The sequence below is a fragment of the Chelmon rostratus genome, chromosome 15 (genome assembly GCF_017976325.1).
Source record: "Chelmon rostratus isolate fCheRos1 chromosome 15, fCheRos1.pri, whole genome shotgun sequence".
Taxonomy (NCBI): Eukaryota; Metazoa; Chordata; class Actinopteri; order Chaetodontiformes; family Chaetodontidae; genus Chelmon; species Chelmon rostratus.
In genome coordinates, this window is record NC_055672.1 from 20,304,262 (window position 1) to 20,330,547 (window position 26,286).

A 26,286-nucleotide genomic window follows, 5' to 3' on the forward strand; every position below is an offset into this window, starting at 1 on the left:
AGTGGTTAAAGCTCTGCTGAAAGAGTCAAATGAAGTCTCATAGAATTGTGCGAAGTGACAGAAGCATGAAAAAAGTGCTTGACTTACAGTTTACTGTGTGCATATACTTTTATTGAACAAATTTATGAGAGGAGAATCAAAGTTTACCAAATGTTAAGCAGATTGCAGATTATGAATATTTAAAAAAAAGTTTAATTTAGCACTGTCAATCAACATAATTATGAAATACAAAGAGAGCAAGGATAATAATATTTCCCTGAGCTTTGTTTTAAAACTATGAAGCATTTCTGGATCTGCTGCATTGTCAGCAACCTAATGATGGTTCCCTGTAAACAAACAACATGGTTATTTTAATCTCACGTGGATTAATGATTAAAACAGTCAAAGGCAGTCAATCATATCCTAGCATATGATCCTCGTGAGAAACCTATCTCAGAGTTATGAAAGCGTTATGAGAATTTTCCTCTAATATTTTGAAGAGTCACCTGCATTTCTCTGTGACATCAACCAGTCTACAATGACAACTTAGACTAAGGAGCAGTTACAAGTTAATGAGATTGGGTTTTGGAATGATAGTCAACACTGATTTTCTCATCATTATATCATAAATCATTTGAAATCTCATAACATAAATCTCTTAGTTTACTTATAATAATGGGAAACATTTATGAGTTATGGGATTATAGGAATGTGTTCTCAGAAATACATGAAAAAAAAATATGAAAGATGGAAACCAATATTAAAAGAAAACATTTGAGATTTGTTTTCTCACCTTTTTTTAAAGAATTAAGTGAATTTGATTTTTTCCACATCCCCAGAATCACCTGAACACACCACTGAACATTTTCAAAATAGTCTCTGCTCTTAACTGCGTTGCCACTCGATGATCAAACTTTACATAATTTGGCAAGACATTTTGTTCACTGTGATGAATTACCTAACTCCAGGTCTCTGCAAGGATTTTAATACCACTTTGACAAAATTGGCTGCTTGAAAGGTGTTTAAACTCATTCAAAACCTGTTGTTTACATGGAAAATTGGTGGCAGCTAAAGTGCATCCAACTCTGTGCTTTTTGCTGTGTGTGGGATTAATAAAATACGGTTTAATAATTCCGCTGAGACTTTGACTCACTGACCCACACCCTAAAGGAGCCATATTGCCAATATATTTAATGTTGGACCATTTCCCATTCTCAGTTAGTACCAGCAGATAGCAGTAAAGCTCCAGTCAGACAGGAACACTACAGCACTGAAAGCATGTCCATGCACTGTGGCATATGGTTCATGAGCAAATCATTCAAAGGCTGATCTGTACATGTTTCAATATGCAGCAGTTCATACAGTCAGGACGTGCTATCAACCAGCTGACAGTGGAATCTCCCTTTCATGTTAAACTACCCCATATAGACAACATGGCATAGTCTTCACAAACAAATGTTATGAAACAAATCCATGGCAAAAATAGCTCACATACCTGTACATTGTGGGGGTTGATCACTCCATCGATTTCCCTCACAAAGTATTGCAGCAGCACCCTTTAACTTGAAACCATGGTAACAGGAGTACTGAGCGACCAGTTTGCCAGATGTAGAGGACAAAATAAAATCCCCATTCTTTATCGTACTTGGAGTGCCACACTGTTCCAAGTCTGGAATTGTGTGATAAAAGTTTTTCATGTTAATATGTAGCGGAGCAATAAGATTTGAGGCATTGTATTTGATTTTACAGATATCAGGACTGGGACTAGACCGACGGTTTGTCAAGCCCACCTTGGCTCTTCTCCTCTCTCCAAGCTTCCAGATTCATTGACGGTATATGATCACATGAGATGTAATCAGTGGGGTATTTCCTGAGTCTGAAAGAATCAGCAGGCACTTCCCTTATGTCAGTGTTGTCACAGATGATCCGAGACAAAGAACCTTTTAAAATCTCAGCCTTCTGTTGCGGGCTGAACATACCTTCAGCCTCCCACCAAAACCTGCAAAATGAAAACAGTTGATCAATCCATTTAAAATCAAACATATGATTATAATTGAAGTCTAGACCAATGTAAATATTAATATACCTATCACCATCACGGAGCGCTTTCATCTGCTTTCCAATCAGGCAAGCAAAGAGGGGACCAGTTCTTGAGCCCGGCAACAAGTTTTCGACAAGCCCTCCAAGCCATACATCGATATTGTCCAGATGTTTGTATGTTTTTAATATCTTCTCAGCAACTCTGCTGTCTCTCACAACTTCTTTGAGATCATCCAGTGTCTTAACTCTCTTCAGTCCACAGAATGATCTCCAATCATTGTATCCTGAAAAGTCATTTCACAACATAATTTAATCGTGAGCACATTCATTCACTTTGTGGTTTCTTGTTGAGAGTTAAATGAGAATATCGAAACCACTCTGTCTGTGTGATAAACATGAAGCTCGGGCCAAGAGCATACCTGTCAACATTGGGATTTGAAAATAAGGAAATATTCTGGTGCCCCGCCCAGGCCCATCCCACCACTCTTACCACTGTCCACATACCCCTCACCTTCAGACAAGGCTACAAACAGTGAATCCTAAAATCACCACTCGGCAACTTACAGAACTGGATGTTGTTGACTCAAGTTAGTGAATAGCACCTGAAAACATCACTTTGTTTGGAAAGGTTCGACAGGCAAGGTGCTTCAGAGTATTGACAAAGAAAAGAGATCTGGTCTTTAAGCTTTTAGGATTGACTGAACATCGACGATCGGCACTCTGACTTGACAGGGTTAGCTGGATGGCATTGACTCTCAGCCCAGCACTTACCTGGGAGAGCGTGATCTCGTCCTCTCTGCAGGTTCAGAGCAGCCAGGTCCATGTGCTGTGGCACGTTAAGGACGACCAGCCTCTCAGTTAGCTCCTCTGTCATCACCATGTCTGAGCTGGCAGCTGCTGCAGTTCCAATTATACCTCTCAGGATTGGTTCAATTCCACCTAGACACAAAAACAGCATTTTTTTTTTCCTTCTGTTGGATGCAAGAATACTCAAAGTGCACATAACAAGATAATGAGCGTCCTGTTAATGTTTTTGTAATGTTTTAACATCTTGGACTTCAAAGCTAAGAGATTATATGACTTGATGTTACAAATTTGCAAACAGCATGCTCATTTTTTTACTAGATAAAGCTGCATGACATAGACAAATTAAAAAGAAAATATGTCGTTGGTGAATAGTTTTTCCTGAATGATATGCTTTCTTTACACTGTTCAGAAAACAGGCTTGTATATCAGTCCTGAGCCCAGATTTGCTGCATCCCCTGGGCTCACTGGTGTCCAAACAGTTTCATTTGAGCTAACAGGATGAATGGACTGTTGGGCGCTGTTTATCATGACAACACAGTTTCGTAAAAGCAATACACTTGTGCTCAGTGGTGAGACCACTGAAAATATCCTTCTGTACCACTGCGGCAAAGTAAAAACTTCATCCATGGGCATCCATGGGTGTTTAAGATGGTGTAATCCATTTAAATGTGAGCATATGTTTTATTCACAGAGATATAAAATAGATACAGAGAGAAGAATCATTATGCGTAGGTGTGTATGTACTGGCACTTTTGACCTATCCCATTCATAATCTCAAGGACAGCTACATTGTGACTTGAGTTATTGAAATGGCACAAATGCATTGCATAGACAAAGAGGCTGACCCTTACAGCCCTGTGCAATGGAATCGGGTATTTACAACATATTGTAGCTTTTGTGTAAGTAGTGTTTCCATGAACTCCATCAGTCTGTGACCTCCAGTGAGCACTGAAGTGATTTTCTGCTGACACCTCTAGACCAATCGTCCTGTCACAGAAAAGAGTGGACTGAACTACGTCTGTTTAGGTGTGTGGCATCCGCTTTTTGTGTGATTGACTGTTAATTAGGGCAAGTGACTGCATGCAGGACTGTGAAGTGAGAGCAGATCTGTGAAGCTAAGAAGAGGAAGTTTCTAACCTGCATCTATGGTTACGAGTTTTCGAATGGGATCAAGGAAACAATCAGCCCACATGACATTTCTCAGGAGGGGTGTTGGTCCCACAGAGTGGGGAGCTCAGTGATTCTGATGGGCCTTGGACTTGAGGCTGGCTGTGTGGAAGAGCCTGTTGTAATTAACTTGCCTTTGGATGAGCTTGCCAGATGTATCACGGTTAGTTAACGTTTAGTCTCTAACACTGTGAGCTCTGAATTAGTGAGGACATGTTCTTATTTTGCAATCCCACTAACTTAGACTGAATGGTTGTATACAATGACTATTGGAGCTATAATCAATATTTTTATCATAACAATGTATCAAAACATAATGTGACAATGTATAAAGGGTCACTTGTAGCGATGGACCTACAGAGAATTGTCACCTGAATCTGTAGTCTGCTCTGCTTGTCATTTTCAGCTGTACTGAGCAGCTGTTTTTACCAGAAAGCTCTAAAATCCCACTGTACATTACCTGCTCGGCACCAAACAACAGGCAAACACAATTAGCGACTAGCTGGTGAACATAGCGGAGCTTTTAGCAGCTGAAGAACCAGATATTTTCCTCAGTGGTTGGTGAAGGCCAAAAACAGAGCTAAAAGAGAGTGACTATTGCTTTGCACCTGTGCTTGCCAGCTGTTTTTCTGCCATTCGAGTTTCCTGAATTTCCCATCGCAAAACCATATATATTTTTTAATTGGTCTGCAGAAAATACTATCTTAACCATAATTATGTAATAAGTAATAAATAAGTAATGCACTAACAATTAATGGATAGGGTCCCTGAAGTGTGTTAGATGGGTTATTGCACCCTCTGTAATGAGTCTCCTGGGACTACTGTATATATAAGCATACTGTATATGCAATGTACCATGTATGACGTACTGCTGCAGGCTTTCTTACTCATAAAAATGTCTTTTCAGTGGTCTAACTTGCACTTGATTGCACTAACAGATAGACATTCAGTGGTGAACGTGACCTAAATAGAGTATTTTTTCATTCCCTTTGCTCTTTTTATGGTGTGTTTAGTTCGCTTGCAGGATACGTTATTACTTCCAATAGGCTGCTTCATAAGACTGTACTGACCTTCTTTGACTATTCTCCATGGACTGAAGAAAGTGTTGTGCAGTCTCAAGGGAGAGAAGCACTCATGTTCCTGGAAGCTCTCATTCAGTCTCCTGAGGACCGGAGAGATGGTAGCGTGGCCGAACCTGAATGCAGCAGTGGCAAAGACATTGGAGGCTGATGGGTCCGTAGTTGGATCATATCCCCCGTAGGGTCCAATGTAATGATCAAAAGACTCCTGGCCAATAATTTTTGGAACATAATCTCTCATGGTGATGATCTGGGAGTCAAAACAGAGACAAAAATCTCAAATCTAAGTATTGTGCGCATTACAAGTGTGCTGTGAAGCCACAACAGTTTGAATGAGAACATAACTGAGAAATTATTAACAAAATCTTGTGAATGCATATGCATACAGCTGCGAGGGATCCCCATAGGATTTCAAGTGAGATGAGTATTTCTGTAACATCCCGAGCTTGGACATATGATTGCACATTTGTTCCCTCACAGTTCACCACACAGAATTCCATCTGTCCTCATCACTATTTATAAAGGCCTCAGTTCACCACTTGAATCTTAACACGTATCACACAAATGCATACGCACAGATGTAAACACACACCCACACACAATCACGTCATATTTGATGTCTTGCCGTTTTCAATGATAAATAGAGCACTGGAACAAGACAGAATGATCTGCCTTCAGTGTAAGGACAGTCTCTTTAAGAGGGAAGAATGGTGACTCAACTTAACTTCATGAGTTGAACTGACTCATTAAACACCAAGATCTCTGCAGTCTAAGGGTTTGAGCTGAGTGCAGACTTTAACCATCAAAATATAGTACTGTGTGTTTATGTATTTGTTGCATACAAGCAGCAGTGTGCATGGATTGAAGCTGAGCCACAACATGTTAAGTGTGACAAGAAAACACAGCTTAGACTGACTCAGTTCTGAGCCACGGTCCTGGAGATAATCCTGGTCCCGTTTGAGGAGCAGTCACCTGACTACAGTCTTATTCAGAGCAGTCTTTCCCTTCACCGCTTAAAGTTAGTCATCCATGCAGTGGCGGAAAGTACCTAAGAACACTTACTCAAGTACAGTACTCACAATAAGTACAATTTAAAAGTACAATTTAAGTATTTCAAAGTATTTGTACTTTAGTTGAGTGTTTTTATTTTATGATGCTTTGTACTCTTCACTACATTTCAGGAGGGAATATTGTACATTTTACTCCACTGCATTAACCTGACAACCATAGTCACTAGTTATTTTTTCAGATTAATATCTTGACTCCTATGTTTAGAATAATTATTGCATTGAAGAAAAATGAAACCTATTTCTTTTGCTTGTGAGACAACATACAGATCAGAAGCAACATATCAATGCAAATTTGTGTCGCAGATATTTGTTGTTCTTTCTTCCCATCCCAATGATTGTCTCACAACACTCAGACTAATTCTGTGACCCTTTGGAGGGGGCCCAGCCCCTGAGTGGGGAACCACTGGATTAAATTGTCTGACTTCATGCAAAGAAGTAAAACTAAGCTCCACTTTTATCATCTACGAAAGTTAAATGTTGATTCAGCAACAATCTGATAATGTGATATGTAGTAATATGTCTTTCAGGGGCTTTTTTATGCGTGAGTACTTTTACTTTGGATACTTTTAAGTATGTTTTGCTGATGATACTTCTGTACTTTTACTTGGATTTTGAATCTAAGATTTTACTTGTAATGTAGCATTTTTGCATTGTTGTATTGGCACTTTTACTTCTGAATACCTACACTACTGCATCCATGTAATATTTACTTACATGATGCATCCACATACTACACTATACATATGTATATAAATGTGAACAGTTGACTATAAATCACATGTAGTCTAGATTTTTATTTCTGTAAACATAGTGGATTTCAGCCTTTCATCCTGGTTTCTACTCATTTTACTCAAACAGCAAACCTTTTAAAGGGGCAACCCACCAATTTTAAACATGAATTCAGTTTACTGGTCACAAGCGAGTGCTACTCAGGCTGTGAAAACATTTGTTTAAGTAAAGAGTAAGAGTTTTTTAGAGTGATGATGTCAGCAGTTTTGGCTTGAGCATATACGTACATTTATAGAAAGCCTGTGTTTAAAAACATGGGCTGCAGAGTTTGAAAGATGTGAGTATTTATTACAATAGACAGGGAGGATCTAATCCAAGACACTATGCAGTTGCATTGTGGGAATTGTAGTAACCAGTGTTTTGGTGGACTAAAAGTCAAGATCTATCACCCAGTGCTGCTTTGATGTTAAATTAAAGTTTATGGAAGTGCAGTAATGACTTGCTGGAGTACCAAGAAAAGAGCAAATTCACATTATTCTTTTCACAGTGTGCATATTTGCTTAGTGTTTGTCTACAGAATTTACCTTTCTGGCAGCTTAGCTGATGAATACCATGCTCTTCAGCAGCCAAGTCTCAAAGCATTTTACAATCATCCTCCTGCTCTGTCCTGACCACTGAAAAACTGAAATGCAAAATGAAACCAGATGTTGTTTGTTGATCATCTTTAATTCCTGTTTCCTCTAATAGGGTTTCACCCCATGGCTTCTGACCTTTCCATTGTTTTTTTCAAGTCTTGCCCCCCTCCTGCCCCTGTTTTCAAGTTGGCTGCCCACAGATTCAGTTGGAGAGAGAGCATGAATAGTTTCACCTGCGTTCGTCCCTCCCACCTCTCGAGGTGAAGTAATATGTTGGGCTATTTTCAGATGTTAGTTTGTTTGATATTTGAGTTTGTGACTGTTCAACCAACCAAATATCTGTATTTTGATGAGGTAAATGAAATTAGTCTGTATTTTTTTCTGATATTTGTCTTGCATTACAAGGAGATGTTTGATGTCTTACTTAGACATACAGTAAACAGTTAAATTTGTGTCTAACGTACACATTCACAAATCCCAAAAACATGTTCACATCTGCAGGCACCTGCTTTGAAACACTTAACAGTTATGTTTCATTTCCTGGCTAATTGCACACTACCCTTGGCCTGGATTTTTTTTTTTTTTTAAGTAATTACTGCAATAGCACATCTTTTAATGCATTAAGGTGGTGCTTTTACAGTGACTTGTCAAGAATAATGCTGTTTGAAAACAGCATCCTACATTACATTCACCCTGTGTGAGCTTGTTTGTTGGGAACAGCTGCCCGCCCCCCTTAAATGGGAAGGGCGGGGGGAGGCTTGTGAGAGCTGTTGGGATTCAACCGTATGGACCAACAAACCACAACGAGCTGAAAGCTGCTGAGAGCTGCAAATGGCTGCAGAGCAGAGCTTTTCAGGTGGGATTAGCAAGCTTTCCACATTACAAGCAGACATGTTAACATTAATATGAGGATATTACACAGTAACTTAAATAAGTTCCATTAGGAATGAATGTGTCTTCACCATCTATTTTGTCATGTGTATGAATTGACAGCAGTGGGGTGAAGGTGGGTGTGTGATTACGCCACAATAAATGACAAAGATTCTACAGCACTCAACTGTACAACGTGAAGTTTGAACTAAACTTGCAACTGCAAGTGCTCCAAGTGGGATTGTACAAGTTACTACAGATGTTGGTTTCCCTGATGGACCACCATGTACCCTGGAATGCCAAGTTAAACTATGCAGGATTGACCATGCAGCTCATTACATTAATGAATGAGTCGAGGGAGAGACACTGTTCTACTAATGAGTGAAGTTACCTGGTTTAATGTCTAGTTGTAATTGATTTGTGCATACTTTGGGCAAATGGTTTTATACATGTACATCAAAGTAGTTGTGGTAGGATTATTTCATATCATCCTCCCTATTATCAGTATAGTTATATGTAAAAGTAACTGTCACTTTTACATATATCCTGATTGGATCTGACGGAGAGCTTGAGGACATGCCGTGATAGTGACTTGTCAATCACAAGGTAGCCATGTAAATGTAAATCATACCTTTCTTTATTGTCTGTTTTACTCTAAATAGGACCATAATTTACAAAAAGAACATCATTGCTGTATTGAAGACTTGAAACTAGTGACTGAGACCATAAACTCATTTGTTGTAATAAATCAAGTGAGTAGAAGGAACACTTACTCATATGCTTACATGAATCTGACTTCTTTTTGCAACCAGTGGAGTCGCCCCCTGCTGGCCATTAGAAAGAATGTAGGTTTAAGGCACTTAAAATCATGTCTATGAGCTGACCTGACCCACACCTGCTAAGTGGAGGTGTGAAGCTAAAAGATAAAATCTCCTTTTAATACAGGACAGTAACCAGATGTGATTATGTCACTGATGCTGCTGGATCAAAGGATTTCTGACATATCAAATGGGGGTTGTGGTTCAGTGAGTCGACTTCCTTAAAGTGTTTGACTGTATTTTGCTTTCATTTATCTTTGTACAGCATTTGAGCTTAGAGATTAGAGTCTGCCAGACCTCTTCAATCTTTTGTCACAGAAAGTCAAGCTGAGCATGTGCTGACGTGTATAACTGAGACATGCACTATGGCATGAGGCGTGTTTCTGAATAACGATGTATTTCTTGACTATTGGCTATTACTTGTGGAGCTCTCTGGTCTGTGCTAATCACCCAGTGGTAGCTGGACAATACAGTACTAACTTTCTGTTAAATTCTATATCCTTCCATGAATGACTCTTGAGTGAGAACAACAAGGAGCTCCAGTGCTGCTCTAATTCTTCATCTCAGCTCTGAGATTTTTTTTTTCTATGAAAAAAATCAATAGTGTTACAGTCTGCCGGTTTGAAGGCTGGTCAGACCAGATAGTGCCTCACATTTCACTCCACTTCCAATACAGGGATTTTCCAAACTGGTCATGGTTATAGCCACAGTATGTAAATCCTCTACCTGCCTCTTATACTTCATCCACACAAATTATTTAAAGAACCCCTCCACATTAGGCCCATCTCTTTTTAATATTGTAAATCTCTTTCCTCTGTCATTGTCCCTGAGTCACCTGAAAATAGCAGTTGTTAATCCACTGCTGTGGTCATATGTCAGCCTCCAAAGTCTGAAAGATTACAGACTTATTTTCTCTCTGCTCAAAAATGCTTTCGAAACTTCACAGCCTAGCACCAGGGTCACTGCTCCCCTTCAGAAGCAACGAATCATTTCCATTAAAACAAATTCTGTTCATTATTTTTCGTGTAGAAAGCACCCACCCAACATTTTCCTTCACATAGAAAAAAGCTGCGATCAACATTCTGTCCAGTCAGTCATAGCTGCACAACCTGCCTCTTACCCGGTGCCGGCAACTAGAAAAAAGGCAACAAAACCTCACTTTCTACATTAACTGGTATGAAGTGTGTTTTCTTTGCACAGAGACCGTTTATATGATGAAGGATTATAGACTTGTCAATCTTTGACACAGTTTGTCCACTTGGCTCTGATGCCTGCCCTGCTATGAAGAGCCTTTCTTCATGCAGGCAGAAATGTGTCTTGGCCTTGCACTGAGCAGAGCAGCGCCACATTAGCTGCACTCTGGTTGAGATGAATATTAGAAGAGACCATTCAAAGACATGAAGTAGAAACCACTGAGGAAGCGGTCTCTGATTTGAAAAATAAAGAGAAAAGGCAAACAAGCCAAGGTTAATGTCGGTGTATACGCAGGATTAAAATGTTGCCTAGCTTTAGGGCATTCAATCGTTCGCAACTGGACCTCGTCAGTTTGTCTTAGAAGACGTTTCGCCATCCGAGCAGGCTTCATCAGTTCGTACGCAACGCAGCTCTAGTCCAATGCAATGATGTTAGGTTCAAGTATTTATCCCCTGAGTGAGACCAACCCACAAAAAACAAGAATGGTATCACTCTATTGTGAGGCAAACGATCCCCCCATTGAGGCGGGGTGGGGTGCAACCCTTTGGTGTCAACGACAGTCATTAGCCTCGTTAGTGTCCCATTGTTGTCATTGGGAGGCTCCTTGAGCCATGTGTGAATGGCTTTGTTGTTTGTTTTCAGAGGCTAAATCTTTGAATCTCTTCGGGAGAGATGAAAGGACAGCAATGTATGTGGGAGATAGGTGGTGTCTCAGACCTCCCCCTCTGTTCAGAGATGGTTTTTCAACCTTGACATAGATGGCTTGTCTTACCCCTCTTTCAAACCGTCTGTCTTCTCTGTCCAGAATATGCACATTTTTTAGAAGTTTGTCTTCTAAGACAAACTGACGAGGTCCAGTTGCGAACGATTGAATGCCCTAAAGCTTACAATGACCTGGATGAATGAGAATATTCACAGGCATGTTGCCTAGCTTGTGCTACACGTCAGCATCGGCCTCTGTATGTTCAGGCACAGCATTTTTTCCTCTATATTGATCAAAATAAAGTCTATCTTTTTGGTGCAGTTGGTGAGAGGCAGGTGTAGATGATGGTAGTGTGGCAATCGGCAGTTACATGTGGGATCTAGGCCTGTGGTAGCATTGTAGCAGCTAACATTAGCTAAAGCGGTGAGAGTATGATAGCATCTTAGCAGTTAGTATTGGTAGCTAGCAATTAACATTAACAGTAAAGGTGAATCTAGCTTTATTGTCTTCTTCTGTTCCTCTTAGCAGGTAGCGGTTAGCACGTAACATTAGCTAAATGGTAGCATCGGAACTGTATTGTCTTCTTCTGTTCTTCTTAGCGGTTAACATTAGCATTAGCAATAGTTAAATGGTAGCATCGGTACTGGCCACTACCTGGAGCATCTCTGGGTCAGTTGAACGTGGCAGTGCTGTTTGGATTGTGTAGGAGCAGTGTGAACTGGCACTAGGGGGGGTGACTCTGGGACGCCGGAGTTCACTGCCTAACCTCCTGGAGGTGTAGTGGGACTAAGTAGGTGAAACACCGTTGAAGGGAGGTTTCCACCTGATGACCCCCAGAGACGTGTTAGGAATCACTGCTCTTTGGCATGTATAGAGGCAGATTAGAGCTCCAAGGTTCTTCACTGAGAATGAATCCTCTTTTTGAGCACAAGTATCTTGTGTTTAAATTAACTCAGTTCCATCAGACACATGTGTGACAGAAGACTGAAAAACATAGCTGAAGTAGTTCCTGTGCAGATAAGCCATAAATTATATAATCCACGATTTGATTCACCTTAACGAGAAACGCCAGGGCAGGAATAAATTATTGCCCAGCTCGGTAAAAAACTCCATACATTTCAAAATAGACCCTCATTAAAGGCGCTAAAATAGAGCAGAGCTGAGGGCACTGCAGAGAACGGTGACAAGTCTCTGTGGGTTTGTCACTACAAGCGGCTCATTTCACATACAAGTAGTCATGTAATCCATCGTTAAAATAAAAATATTGGTTATAGCTGCTTTAAACAGTAATGGGCTTGGAGGAGAAGCTGGAAGCCGACGTTGCCTCCAGTTTTGGAAACTACAGACCCACCACTGAAGTGCTTTTTTAAAAAAAAATTCCTCTGAGAGTTTGCAATGACAGCAAAGCAGTGGATTCCTCGGCTGGTTGATTCTCACAGTCACTAGACTTAAAACAGCAGCTGTCAGGGTCAAACAAGTGCTGAATCAATTAAATCAGAAATCTTCCCATATACACTACAAGCTCTTTTTCACCATTTATCTTTATCATGTCTTCCTCTTAAAATTGTTATTGTTACTAAAACAAAAAGTTACTCCTCCCTCATTTTAGCCAGAATCTTTATCAGTGTCTGTTACAGTAAAAGCTGACAGCTTTGCTTCCTGTAGCATCTGGACTACGCATTTTACATCCAACAGCAAAGATACTAAATGTTGAAAAATATCTGAGGTTCAAAGATCATCCTTGTCAGTGGAAACAGTGATTCAGTTAGTTGCTGCTCTGCAGCTCCTGATCACATCATACAGCCTTCCTAAGCAGAGCTGTCAGCATGGAATAGTAGATGGTTAAATTTCCACTTTCCAGACCACTTTATGTACCATGTTGGCTCAAAAGCTGAGGCTCAAATCTCCTATTTTAGAGAACTTGGACAGATACCATTTACTGATGAAGATTGTGTGACTATTCTCTCAAGCTCCAGAACAGCTACTAAGGTTGTGGTAAGGTTTTCAGATAAAGAGTGCTCTGCAGGTTCTCTTAATGAAATGGTTCATGTTGTTAAAGAGTGTAGCTGCCGTCATTTGAATGTGTGGAAATAATGTCCACTTTTGCTAATCAGCATTATTCACCACAAACAGCCGAAATGAGATGTAATGATAACAAATGATTACTATTCAAATAGAAGCTCTTGCAAAATGGCATAAATGACGTGAGACAAAGATGCTGTTCAGTTTATGTGCTGAAGCTAAAGCTAACGCTGAGAATTGCCTTTTGAATTTAAGAGTTTTCTACATGAATATATACAAAAAGGGAAATTAAAATTCTGTGACCTTCAAATGGTCATATTGTTCGGGTCTGTGGTTTCTCCCTCTTTCCCCTGATGTGTTCTTGTGTTTCCCCTCCCCTCTGTCTCCTGCCTGCTGTGTGTCTGTGTTACTGCTGGGCCGTGGCTGGCAGGTCTGGTCCGGCCTCCGCCTCTCCTGAGCACACCTGTTCTCAATCATTCCATCAAGGCTCAGCTGCTGCCACAAGCACAGGCCTTCCACCCAGTAATCGTGGAATCGTCTGTTCATTCTCGTAACGATCGAGACTTCTGCTCCAAAACCCAAGGTGTTTTTGCCTGTTTTTCCTGTCTGTTTTTTTATTCCAGTTTGACTCCAGTATGCGCCCTGTCAGTCTGTCTCCCATCAGTACTCTGGATTTTGATTCCTCCCCAGCCTGTTCACTCTCTCTTCATCCCCTTTGTTTGGGTATCTGGGAGACTCGTTTGTTACACATTTTTTGAATATTCACTAAACTTTTGCCTTTGTCACTCTACACCTGTCTCCATGTTCTGAGTTCAGTATTTGGGTCCAGTTTCTCTGCTTGCAAACATAACATATATAACGTTTTGGTGAATTCAAAACTAGGTGAATAACCAGCTTTATAAATTCAACAGATCCAGCACATGGATTGAAAGCATTCCTCTACTTCTATCACTGCTGTGCAGTTTGCAGTCACAGCAATACATGCAAGCATTATTTTTTCATTTCTGCAAAAGGTGAAGTCAAGGTTTATTTTGCTGTGCACAGTGAACCCTTTAATGACCCTGAGTCAAGATTCTCATAATAGGAAAAAAAAACCCTCTTGTAAACGACACATGAAAATAACACGCCTCCCTACATCTTTCACATCAGTTTGCCCTTCTTTAATAACATGTAATTGCAACATGCTCACACTCCTGACATCTGTAGAAGATAAAATCACCACACTCATAAATGCTAGATGAGTTTGTTTCCCCTCAGGCAACATTTGTGTTCCTCAATAGAAACTTTATAGCTGTGAATAACATCGGTCTTTATTTTGCTCATACAGCTGTGTCTCCTGCCTTCTCCAACAGTATCCACTGTACAGTAAAGCAACAGCACTGGTGCTTCAATGCGGTACGTCCAGATTGTAGGTACAAAATGTAATAATCTGCATCACAGACTTTATCCACATCCTTTTGAATCTCTCACAATACTGCTAGTCTTGTTTTTGAGGGATGTAATACCAATCAAAGTAAATAATCCATTTGATTTCTCCTTGTTCTCTGTTTTCAGCCCTGAATCACAAGCATTTACACCGTAACTATCAAATGTGAGCTTCCTGCCTTGTTTCTGCTTACTATGGCAGATAATTTTCATGTGGACTTATTATATAAATAAAGATGGAGTGATGACGGCCATGGTCCACTGACATCTGATATCAGTGGCTGCCACATGAGCACGTTATTGATGTACCACCTCTTAGAATATGACTACACAAGCAAAGCATGAAGCAAAAAACGTTCTGTCACAAGCCTGAAGTACAAGAGCTGTGCAAGATATGACTGTTAAAAAGTATTAAGAGCGCTTACCTCAAACCTGAAGTACTAAATTACATCAGAGATGCTGTTTAGCAAAAAATACTGACCAATAGCTACTTTTTAAAAAAGATATTTCCAGTTAATTTGACACCACCGTGGGGTTCTGACAGAGACAGATGCATTTTTGATTCCAGATGTTAACTTATTAAAAGGTGAAACTCCTTTATGATGTTTGCAAGAAACAGATGCAGTGGCTCCTCTTCAATGCAGAAAACGTTGTTTAGAATTGCTAAGCATTATATACATTTCTAGCACTGTTCACTGAAAACAATTGGTTAATTAGCCAAGTGAGTGAAAAATATTCACAGACAATTTTGATAATAAGTTGCTGGTTCCAGCTTATGCTTGATGTTTTCTTGTCTTCTATGGTCGCAAACTGGACATCCGCGGGTTTTGAATCATCAGCCACAGAAAACAATTGTAGGAATAGTTTGAAATATTTGGCTATTCACATTCTTCCCAAGAGTAAGGTGACAAAATCAATAGCTCATGTGTCAATTTGTTGAATTTAGAAGTGCTGATATGGGTTTTCTTTTCTTTTTAACTTTAGACAGAGCCAGGCTACCCGTTTCCCCCTCTGCCCAGCCTTTGTCTAAGCTGAGCTAACAGTATGCCGGCGGTATCTTAATACAGTATTCAGCATATAGACATGAGTCAATATTTTCATCTACATCTTGTCAAACGAGCACGTTTGTATTTACAAAAAAGATAAATTGTCAAAAATGGAAATGTTTCACAATTTGTCCAACATTCTACTGACAAATCGGTTGGCAAATAATTTGATAATGAAAATAATGGACAGTTGCTGCCCTGATTTAAATGTATCATTCTGCGGCGTGCCAATGTGAGCCATTGCTTTTTAGTCTGGCAAGTCAGCACAGTGTAGATCTCAGTCGTCTTAAACAGGCTTTTCTTTTGGTACGCTGAAACAATTTTAGTTAGCAGTCACATACCTGGTGCAAAGCTCCAATAATCTTGCGAGTTTCTTGGTATATAGTCTCTGGGCTCCAGTGACCATTAATGTGTTTCAGTGCCTCCGCAATCCGATTGTGTTCCCGAAGCCACAGTGTATGCAAAGAGGTCAGTGGCAGACCCTCACTGACCCGACTGTCTCCAGCACTGAAGCACTCCACCCTCTCGCCCTGTGGATCCTGGTGGCACGCTGATGGCACAGTGGCTACGAAAGGGAGGTACGGTCTTCCCTTGGGATCTGTGAATTCGGCGTTGACAGCAAGTTTCCCATTAAGGCCAGAGAGGTCACGGAGGTAGCTCGCCAGCTTTGGAGTGTGGCCATACACAACCGAAGCATCCAGGAATGATGTGATGGCATTCATCTGCTGTCGCTGCAGAGCTTGTCCAATATCAGACCCAAAATTGACAAAGCAGGCTGGTATGGAGCGATGAAAAGGCATGCAGCCCCCAGAGGTGATATCATCTGTCTGTAGAGAAGGCAAATTTATCGTATATAGTATAATAAAACTCAGATACGTGCCATTTCCCACCTGTCATTCCATCATTAGCTCCCCTGCATATCCACCAGCCGTCTTTCCTCAGTCGTTTGCCAGCTTGTCTTATATACCACCTAGTGGTAGTGGTTCAGCCTCCGTCCCTCTTCCACCTGCCTGCTTGTTTGCCCTCAACAACTACCAGTTGCCAAACTCTGCTTTGAACTTCTTACCAAGCAACTGACTGACTGTATTCAACTACTCTGCCTCAGTCCTGTTTTTGAGTCCACATCTGTGTGCAAACTCTACTGATATGTCATTTTAAGTTGCACACCAAAGTACCCCCTTTGCTACAATAAAAATGAAACTGAATGTGAAATGGACTCAATAGCATCTTAAACTGCTTTCGATCTATCAAATGTATTTGCTTTTTTAAAAAGAACTTTCTGGAAATATAATCTCTATAAACATACATCTGCATACGAATGTAGAAGCTGTAGGCAAGGGAAGTGTTCTGGTTTCTGTTTGTAGTCTGTTGGTTGTATGCAGGTAAGCTGTCCATGTGGAATGCCAAAAAGGTAGAACACATTGTGCGAAATGTAATCTTGGAACCTATTAGTTCATCTGATGAAGATTGAGGCTTTTTATTATCTTTTTTAAATTTATTTATGTGGGTCCATATGCAGATATCGGCTCATAGAGATTAAAAAATGTTGTCTGAGTCCATTGTTGCCTCAAGTTGATAATTGGACTGTAAACAACGACCGGTACAGGTAAGAGAAAGTCTTGGCCCAAATATCTGCTCTCTGAATATCTGCTAGCTACACCAGAAACCCGAATCATTGGCAGTTTCCCCCAAGGGCCCAAGTGATAGCCGATGGATTCAGTGATTGTGTGAAATAGGCTTAGAATTTGCTTTCTTGCCGGGTTAGAGAAGGATATTGACTTCACTCTCATGTCTGTTCCTGTAATATGAGGCTGGAGACAGATAGCATCGAGACTGGAAACAAGGGGAAACAGCTAGCCTGGCTCTATCCACTGTGACAAAATTCACAGGAAGGTCCAGGAAGTCAGTCTGTAGTCAGCTAACTGGCTGTTCCCTCCAGCTTCACACTGAACGGACAGACGTGAGAACGGTAGTTATCTTCACAAGAAACCAAAACAGCATACATCCCAAAATGTGGAACTATTCCTTTGAAATACAGGATTGTAACAAGAAGGCAAGCACGAGACACTTTAAGGAAGCAAAACGTTCAGAGACTGTTGTACCTTTACTTTACCTCAATGGGAAAGCATGGATGCATATTTTCACATGTAGTCAAGCAGTCCACACCAGTCCAAAAAGAGGCACTGTCCAAGCTTTGAGGGGTAAACGTTAGGTCATGGTCAATGTACTGGCCCCACTCCACCAACAGCTGCGAATACACATCATCTTTCTGTTTCGAAGAGCTCCTCAGTATTTTCTTGCTGACTTCCCGTGGCTGTTGACACAGTAGGATTTGTTATTGGATGACAGTAAGTACTACCTTTTAAAATGTGCGATTGCATTTCCCCGCAGCCATCTCTGCACTGACTTGTCATTTATCAGTCAGTGTGTTTGTTATCTCATCATTAACGGAAATTAACGTATCATCTGGGGAAGGCCTATCATGTCCCAGTCAGGGGTTATGATGGATGATAGCTTTCTTGTTAGTGTGAACTAGTTCATTCTTTTATTCATTAAGTTATGTTATAAATAGATAAATGGCTTAAGTTCACAAAGGGGCTGTGATACGTCCTGGCAAGTTTCTCTTCTTTTCATATCCTAATTTCTCCAACAAAAAGGACTTTGGCAACTGATTAAAACCGTGTTACGCAATACATTAAGTATCCAACATATTTACTTGACCTCTTTTTGGAATAGTAGGGATCAAAGATTATTAATTATGTAGAACACTTTAGTAAGTAAAATAAAACTCATATGGAGGTAAAATGCAGGCTGGATACAACTGCATATTTGATGAGTTCTTCCAGTAAAGGACCTCTCCCCCTGTAATGAGTGCATGAATTAATTCAATGCAAATACCAGCAGTTTCATCTCCCGTTTGGAAGAAATAATGTGTATCCACATGACTGGAAACCAACATCTTTGAAGCTATGGGAATAGTGCATTTTAAAGCACAGGCCACAGTATTCAAATGTAACTGTAATCGGTATCATCTCACACACTTGCTGCTCCTAAATTGCTGTGGACGTTATCTGCTGTAAAACAGGTTAGAAAATAAATGGAAAGCTACATTAAATTGGGTTTGCTGGGTAAGCTTGCTTCATTTCTAATTTCTCCACCAAGACTTTTGTGTCCATCAGACCAGGATTTTGTAGATTACCGAGGGAAGTTGGAATCCATTATGGAGCCGTCCTCGGTTCCAACCCTTGGGTTCTCTCTCTCCGTCTTCATATTCAGCTGGAAGCCATCTGACCAAGGGAGTGTTGGCTGCTCCCCAGAGAGGATTTTGCCTGACAAAAAGAATCATGAAGCATGTCCAAAAATACTGCAATGCAAAACAGTATATGCCATCACTGAATGCAACATCATTTGTTTTTGTCCAAAAGGTCATCACAAATTTAGCCAATTGATAGCTAATTGATCGGTTTGCTAAATATATTCTATCACTGACTGATACAATAGTGATGCTGTGTGTCATAAGTTCATGAACATGCTCATTTGCTGTTATGACTATGAGAGGGTCCCTCTTCCTTGGGAAAAACCATATGCTGCAGGTTGACTGATGTGGGCTTTTTTCAGCCAATCATTGCTGCTGCAGAAGAAACAGTGGTGGACTGAATAAATGTAGTCACAGTGTGCATTAAAAGAGGACTCCACCGATAGACTTTCCTGTGTAAAATGAGCAAATTGTCACTATGAGGATTCAACAGCAATGGCAGTAAGGGCTGAAGTTATCACCACAATGAAACAAAATAGCCTGTGGCTACGGAAATAGAAACCTTGTCTGAATTTTGTGTTTTATGAAAGCGGCACTTCAAGACCACACAGGAATCATAGGAAGGATGTTGAAGTGGATGGTCGATGTACAAAGCACAGAACAAAAGGAGGTTAGTTAGGGTAAGGAAAAAAGTCATGTGGACTTTTTCAGTATTACACTTAAATCATGGTACAACCTCAATTCCAAAAAAATTGTGACGCTGTGTAAAACGGAATAAAAAACAGAATGCGGTCATTTCGAACACACAGTTTACCAACAATGGTGTTCCTGAGTCCATGCAGTAACATCCTTTATCCAATCATGTGTTCAAAGTGGTGAACCTCGCTCCATCCTCGCTTGTGAGCGACTGAGCCTTTCCAGGATGCTCCTTTCATACCCAATCATGATCTATCACCTGTTACCAATCAACCTGTTTACCTGTGGAATGATCCAAACAGGTGTTTTTGGAGCGTTCCACAACTTTGCCAGTCTTTAGTTGCTCCTGTCCCAACTTGATTGAATCGTGTTGCTGCATCAAATTTAGAATAAGCAGATATTACAAAAATCAATGAAGCTGATGAGGTCAAACATTAAATAAATATCTTTGTACTATTTTCAATTGAATATATGTCAAAAGGGATTTGCAGAGTATCTCATTCTGTCTTATTTATGTTGTACACAGCATCTTTTGGAATCAGGGTTATGCTTCACTGACCTTATTTTACTAAGTTCAGTGTCAACATTTTATGACTTTTTTTTATGTTAATAAGCTAATTAAAAACTATTTAACTAAAAAACCACTGACTAAAACAGCCTGACAGCATTATGTTTCCAACTGTATTTGCTGTTGCAAATTAGTCGTGTGTAAATGTCATTTGTAGGAGTCAGGGTTGGGTAAAAGAAGCATACAGTCAATTCTGCCAACTTTAAAATAAAATCATTAAAATCCTGTAGAACTTTTGCCATTTGTAACAAATTATGTATGAAACAATCAAAAATGAAACTAAAAATAGGCTTTACTTTCACTTGGATGTTTGAAAATGCATCTGCCACAACGTCGACATCTGTTTCGTCATTGTTGCTTGTTTTCCTGTTTTTCCACTCATTAACCTCCCTGTCATTTCAGACCCTGTTAACACCTGCCATTAACATGCATCTTGAGTGATGTGATCACAAGTGGACGGTGGAGATCACCCCTGTGTCTATCATGCACCTCCAAGGTGTCCAGATTTCATTACTGCCTATTTCACTTCTGCTAGATGGTCAAAGGGCCCAATGCACAGTTGTAACATGTCACCAGGTTTGTTTCACATGAGCTAATAGCTAGCTAGAACTAATATATATGTAAGCGCTATTCCAACAGCACTGCCACCAAACAACCACCACAACCTGAACTAAAGAGGTATGCCCATGTTACTGCTAGTCGGGGATGCATCAGGACGCATTAGCGTTCACACAACACACTACACCACCACACTTTGGCGGTTGTTCACACACATATTTAGTGTCCACGTGAGATCAGATCACGCAAGAGGTGCGTTAATGATAGGTGTAAACAGGGTGTCAGATACGTGCCATTTCCCACCTGTCATTCCATCATTAGCTCCCCTGCATATCCACCAGCCGTCTTTCCTCAGTCGTTTGCCAGCTTGTCTTATATACCACCTAGTGGTAGTGGTTCAGCCTCCGTCCCTCTTCCACCTGCCTGCTTGTTTGCCCTCAACAACTACCAGTTGCCAAACTCTGCTTTGAACTTCTTACCAAGCAACTGACTGACTGTATTCAACTACTCTGCCTCAGTCCTGTTTTTGAGTCCACATCTGTGTGCAAACTCTACTGATATGTCATTTTAAGTTGCACACCAAAGTACCCCTTCGCTACAATAAAAATGAAACTGAATGTAAAATGGACTCCACTTTCAATTTGCCAGAGGATGTGCTACCTACGTTTAAAGGTTTAAGAAGTGATTTATAATGAATTTTAATTGGAGGACAGCATGGAGCTTAAATGGGGGCTGGGATTATCCAAATGGTGAGAAATGGCTCTTCCCACATCTCACTGTTCAGAACTTTTTTAACCAATGCTTACTCACTTCACACAGGGAAGCCACATCTAGCATCTAGCCACAGAAAGAACATTGGCCCCACTTTCATGGCAGTACAATGACCAGCGGAAGCAGTGCTCTACCAGCTCAGTATATTTCTGACCTTGAAATTCACTCAGTGTGGAGCAGAGCACTCAGTGGACAGGTGGGAGGAGAGGTGTGGACAGGTAGACAGGTGGAAATTGCACTGAGAATAAATGTCGCAGAACCACGTGTGTTTCTGTCACTTCGCTGCCACTTGGGTGATTTAATCAACAAGAACAAACTAAATGTTTATAAAATTCATTTTAATGAATCCCTCGCCAATCAAAAGCTGTGTTTAAATCAGCATTAATAATTGACGCTTAATGTGTAATGTAACTGTCACAGTGAGTGTGGGGCAACAGGGAGAGGACACAAATGCAGACAAACACAGTTCAGGGATTTATCAACCAAATGAAGGTACTTAGACTTACAGATACAAACAAAGGCAATCCTGGCAGACAAGAAATCCAAAGTCAAAAACATCATGCTGAGGTTCAAAACAGGCAGGAAACAGGTCTCAGATTTACAGAATAGAGAGGCTAGAAAGCAAAGTCTCACAAAGTTACTGCAAATTAACCAGTATACTTACTTCTGGGCTGATTACAGGAAATGGTAAGCGGGTCAGTGAGTGGGTGGGGAAGGAAAGGCAACTGCAGGGCTGATGAGTGAAAGCAGGAACAGGTGAGGAAGTGGGTGGGGAAGGTCAGGTGACTGGCTATGGAGGGAAAGGGGGTTTTTGCAGGAAGGAGGGCGTGGCTGGATGTGGAAGAGACATGACTGGGACAGGAGAAAAAGTCTGAGGGCATCTGGTGGACAGGAAGAGAAAGGCAGTGAATGGGTTTGAGGAAGTGGGAATGCAGCTGGAGGGAGGGACAGAGAGGCCATTTGTGACAGTAAATCAGTCTGCATTTATCTATATGTCAATATAAGTCAATCAATCTGCAAGCTGCTTCATTCAGAATGAAGTGATTCGCCTTCAGTTCATTAAATCCCTGCAGCCACCTGAAGGCATCAGGACAGAGTTATTGATAAATCTCCAGCCAGTCCAGTGCCGTTACACATAGCCACCCACCATGTTTACCTTCATTAAATCACATAACCACACATCAGACCGGCCTGTCGCAACTCACTATTCTATAGTCTACGCAGAGACAGGATTACAGCTGCTCATCAGTCCTGCGTGTCACACTTTCCTTCCCAACTGTCATTTAAGCAAAAGTGGAGTTTCATGTTTTATTCTTGAAAAGCATAGCGGCTCAAACGCTGCTACGTCATGTCTAACAATATGATGTGATTCTTAATGATGTGAGATACAGCAGAATGAAAACTGAAATAACATTGGACTGATGCTTCCATATGAATGTCTTAATCATTTTTTTTTTCATCTATTTCAATCATCATCATACAGTTAAATAAATACCCACACCACCTGCCTCTGCCCCAATCAGCACCATCCAGATAACGACATGATTTCATGAAGAAGCCTCTATCCATGTAATGAGCGGTTGTCGTCATGTGTCAGTGTGATTAGCACAGCTGTTTCAGAGCAATGAGTCCTGTGATGTGATGGGCAGAGGGTGTATTTGTTAGCCATGGCACTCTCTGATTTATATTCAACTTCATTCAGCCCTCTTGCACTTTGCGCTACTGCACATACATGAACCAAATAGCAGTTTGTGCACCTCAGACCTACCACGAATAATATGCGAGCAATATTGGTTCTTATACTTTATGCTACTGTACTTTATAGCAATGAGGTCCTGGTTTTTTGACTTATCAAAGGGTAAAAAGTCTGTTTGCTACCTGTTATTGCAGAGGCCCGTTAGTGAGCGGTACTTGTTATGGTGACTTAGCTGACAGATGGCTCGATGTGTTGCAGGAAGACATCCAGACAGCTCTGCAATCAGCTCCACGTCCTCCCATGAAAAGAATTCTGGCATAATGACACAGTAAAGTGAAGACAAGTGAAATTAGGGAAATGAAATGGAATTTAATCTGCCACCCTTTATGAGCATATCAAGTCTGAAAGGACACACTCTATAATTGAAATGGTCTCTCTTTAATGTTTTTAAATTTCTTTATGAGGACTTTGGGAATCCATTTGGTTGCCATGGTTTGAATAATGAAGTCTTTTGGTAGACTATTTAAATGGTAACAATAGTGGCATGGACCAATCAGAAATTTTGGTTATGTTCAAGTTGTTCCGGCCTCTAAAGGTTTTTGTCAAGGTGAGTTCCTCTGGATTTAATGAAAGAAGGCAATTCTACCTGGTGCCATGACATTCCTTTTATGTCTCTGTCTTGCTCTGTTCTTTAGGACTTGTAGAGTTGTTTGAAAAACCTCTGCAGCCCGGGAAATCTCCAGGGTCTCAGGCTCGGTTTGCCGAAGGAATGTAAACACACGCATGGAAGACAACGGCGTGCTTCGCCTGGGCACAGACATTGACAGATAAAATGAAAGCTTTGGTTTCTTCTGTCCTTTCTCGGACAGGTGTTGTCTAAAACAGAGACAGACAATTTGATAAGTCATAAATAGGTCATTAGCCTACTGTTGTCTGGAACGGAGTGAGGCTTCGTGTACTATTTGAAGGCTTTCTTGATATGAGGAGATAAGCAGTTCTCTGTCGGATGTGGCTGGAAGATGTACGTAACAGCATGAAAATCAGTTAACCTTCAAAACAATCAGCAGTTCACATTTTTAGTCACTGTGGGCTCAGTTTCACTGCAATATGCAAGTCCTGCACCTCTATGGAAACAATCATGGCTAGAAGAAAAGAGAACTCAAAAACATCTTTTTTATGCATTATAGCATGGTTATTATGGTATGGATTATAAAAAGAAAGAAGCACATTTTTTTGTTTTTACAGAAAAGGAAGCTACATCTATAACATTTTCCAAGTGCCCACAAGCGTTACCAGCACCAAATGAAATAGAGACTGAAATATTGACATTTTTATAACCTGTAACTATCTTTCATCCATCTCTCTTCTCTCCTCTTGGCTGCTATGTCCTCTTGCTGAATTGTTGTAAAGTGACTGTAGGTCATGTAACACATCTGACGAGGAGTTCTGTCTTAACAGTTTCTGGCTATGTTAAATGGTGCAATTTTGGCTTTTCTTTTTTTTTTTTTAAGAAAGCATTCAAACCCGCTGGCAGGTTGTGAGCTTCAGACTGGCGTTACACGCTCTCAATCTCTAACTACAATATCATCTGTTTACAGTGGTGTAAAGTAACTAAATACATTGACACGAGTAATGTATTAAGTGAAGGAAAGATAAAGAAAAGCTACAGGAGTGATTTTTTTATGTGCTACAAAAGTGTGGTTTCTAAGATCTCAAATGGACCATTTTAAGCAAAAAAAAAAAAAAAAAGCCAAATACAATGCATTGCTATTTACTGAACCAGTTCTATCCAATCTTTGTGGCTTATGATGCCTTGCCACATTTCAGATGACTGTCTGTTGTTAACTGTTCCAACAAAGAGTGATTTCTGCTTTTCTCACATTATTGAGGCTGAAATGATCCAATAACTAGTATAGAACTTTATGTTTTCGTCTCTCCCATTGATCATTTCATGATCCCTCAGATTTATCCCCCTTTAGAGGGGGACAGACACCTACTCTGGATTAAGCTACCATACTGTACATGAAGTACTTCAAACTGGCTCTCAACCAACTACAAAGTAAAATACTACTACAATAATTTATATGATAAAAATAGTGACATATAATCAGTCAGTGAGCACTTACGTAAGTACATTTTGCTCATAATACCTCTGTACTAATATAAGCAGGATTTTGAATGAAAAACTCTTTACTCAAGAACAGGATCTGAGTATTTCCACTGACTTTATATCAGACCGTAGTGACAGTCACATCTTTTGTCTCATCACACCTTCCAAGTGTTACATGTAGTATTTCATGTGTCAGCAAATAATTACTATTTTAATGTCTCCGAGGCATCATCACCTTCAATGCACAAAACCCAAAGCGGGAGCCTCCTCATCCTTATGTGCTGCATTTTCACTCACCCCTTCAGCTTTGATAGTAAATCTGCTGACTTGCTTTACAGCAGAACAGAAATATGAATACTAAACAAGAGGAACATACTGTCCTCACAGCTAATGTTTTTTTTACAAGATATATAGTGACAGATTAGAATTTTGTCTTTCCTGCTGTAATTTTCCTTTCTCAATTTCCTGAACAGATGCACTTGAATGATTGCTAAATAATTGTTAGTTTTCAAACAAAATTCGCCATTTTTACTTCTAATTACAATCAATGTGTCCAGTCATTATACTTCAACTATTATTATAGATTATCAAGCATTTCAGATGACAATGGATTTCAGCAAAAGCAATAAAAAATAATAAAAAGATTCACTTACAGTTTAAGTGTCTGGTTTCATCAGTTGAAAAACTTGGGAGAATAATGCAGAGCAGCATAACAAGGAAAGTTTCATTGAAATAACAAGCCATTTTTGTGGGCAATTTAAAACAGAATCCTCAAAGATTCACAACAATGAAGACCGCTGTGCTGTGCGCGCTGTCGAGCTCGTCCTTATATATCCAGATAAAGCAGGGAGCCCATTGTGAAGGTTAAGTGAACCAGTCCACAGCAGAGTAACTCACAGATTGTTTGTCTTGTCCTCAGTTGACTGGTTTGAAAATGAACTTTTTTTTCCCCTTCCATTACATCAGCCACTTGGATGTTTGACATAACCTGAACTCCATGTAAATATCCATGTAAATCCAAAGAAAAACGTATGATAGTGATGGAGT

General features: G+C 40.3%; 1 protein-coding gene across 1 annotated transcript; it reads right to left on the reverse strand.

Annotated features, from left to right (window-relative positions):
• Nucleotides 1-98: 98 nt before the first annotated feature.
• Nucleotides 99-26,031, reverse strand: tpo (thyroid peroxidase). The gene is made up of 13 exons (XM_041954018.1): nt 25,893-26,031; nt 24,057-24,141; nt 23,776-23,936; nt 23,312-23,441; nt 18,784-18,913; nt 17,698-17,898; nt 15,926-16,411; nt 5,064-5,322; nt 2,791-2,958; nt 2,066-2,303; nt 1,770-1,978; nt 1,475-1,648; nt 99-326 (listed from the first exon to the last, which is right to left on the reverse strand). Exons 1-13 carry the CDS (start codon nt 25,981-25,983, stop codon nt 313-315), a joined length of 2,346 nt encoding a protein of 781 aa, XP_041809952.1. The 5' UTR covers nt 25,984-26,031; the 3' UTR covers nt 99-312.
• Nucleotides 26,032-26,286: the final 255 nt, after the last annotated feature.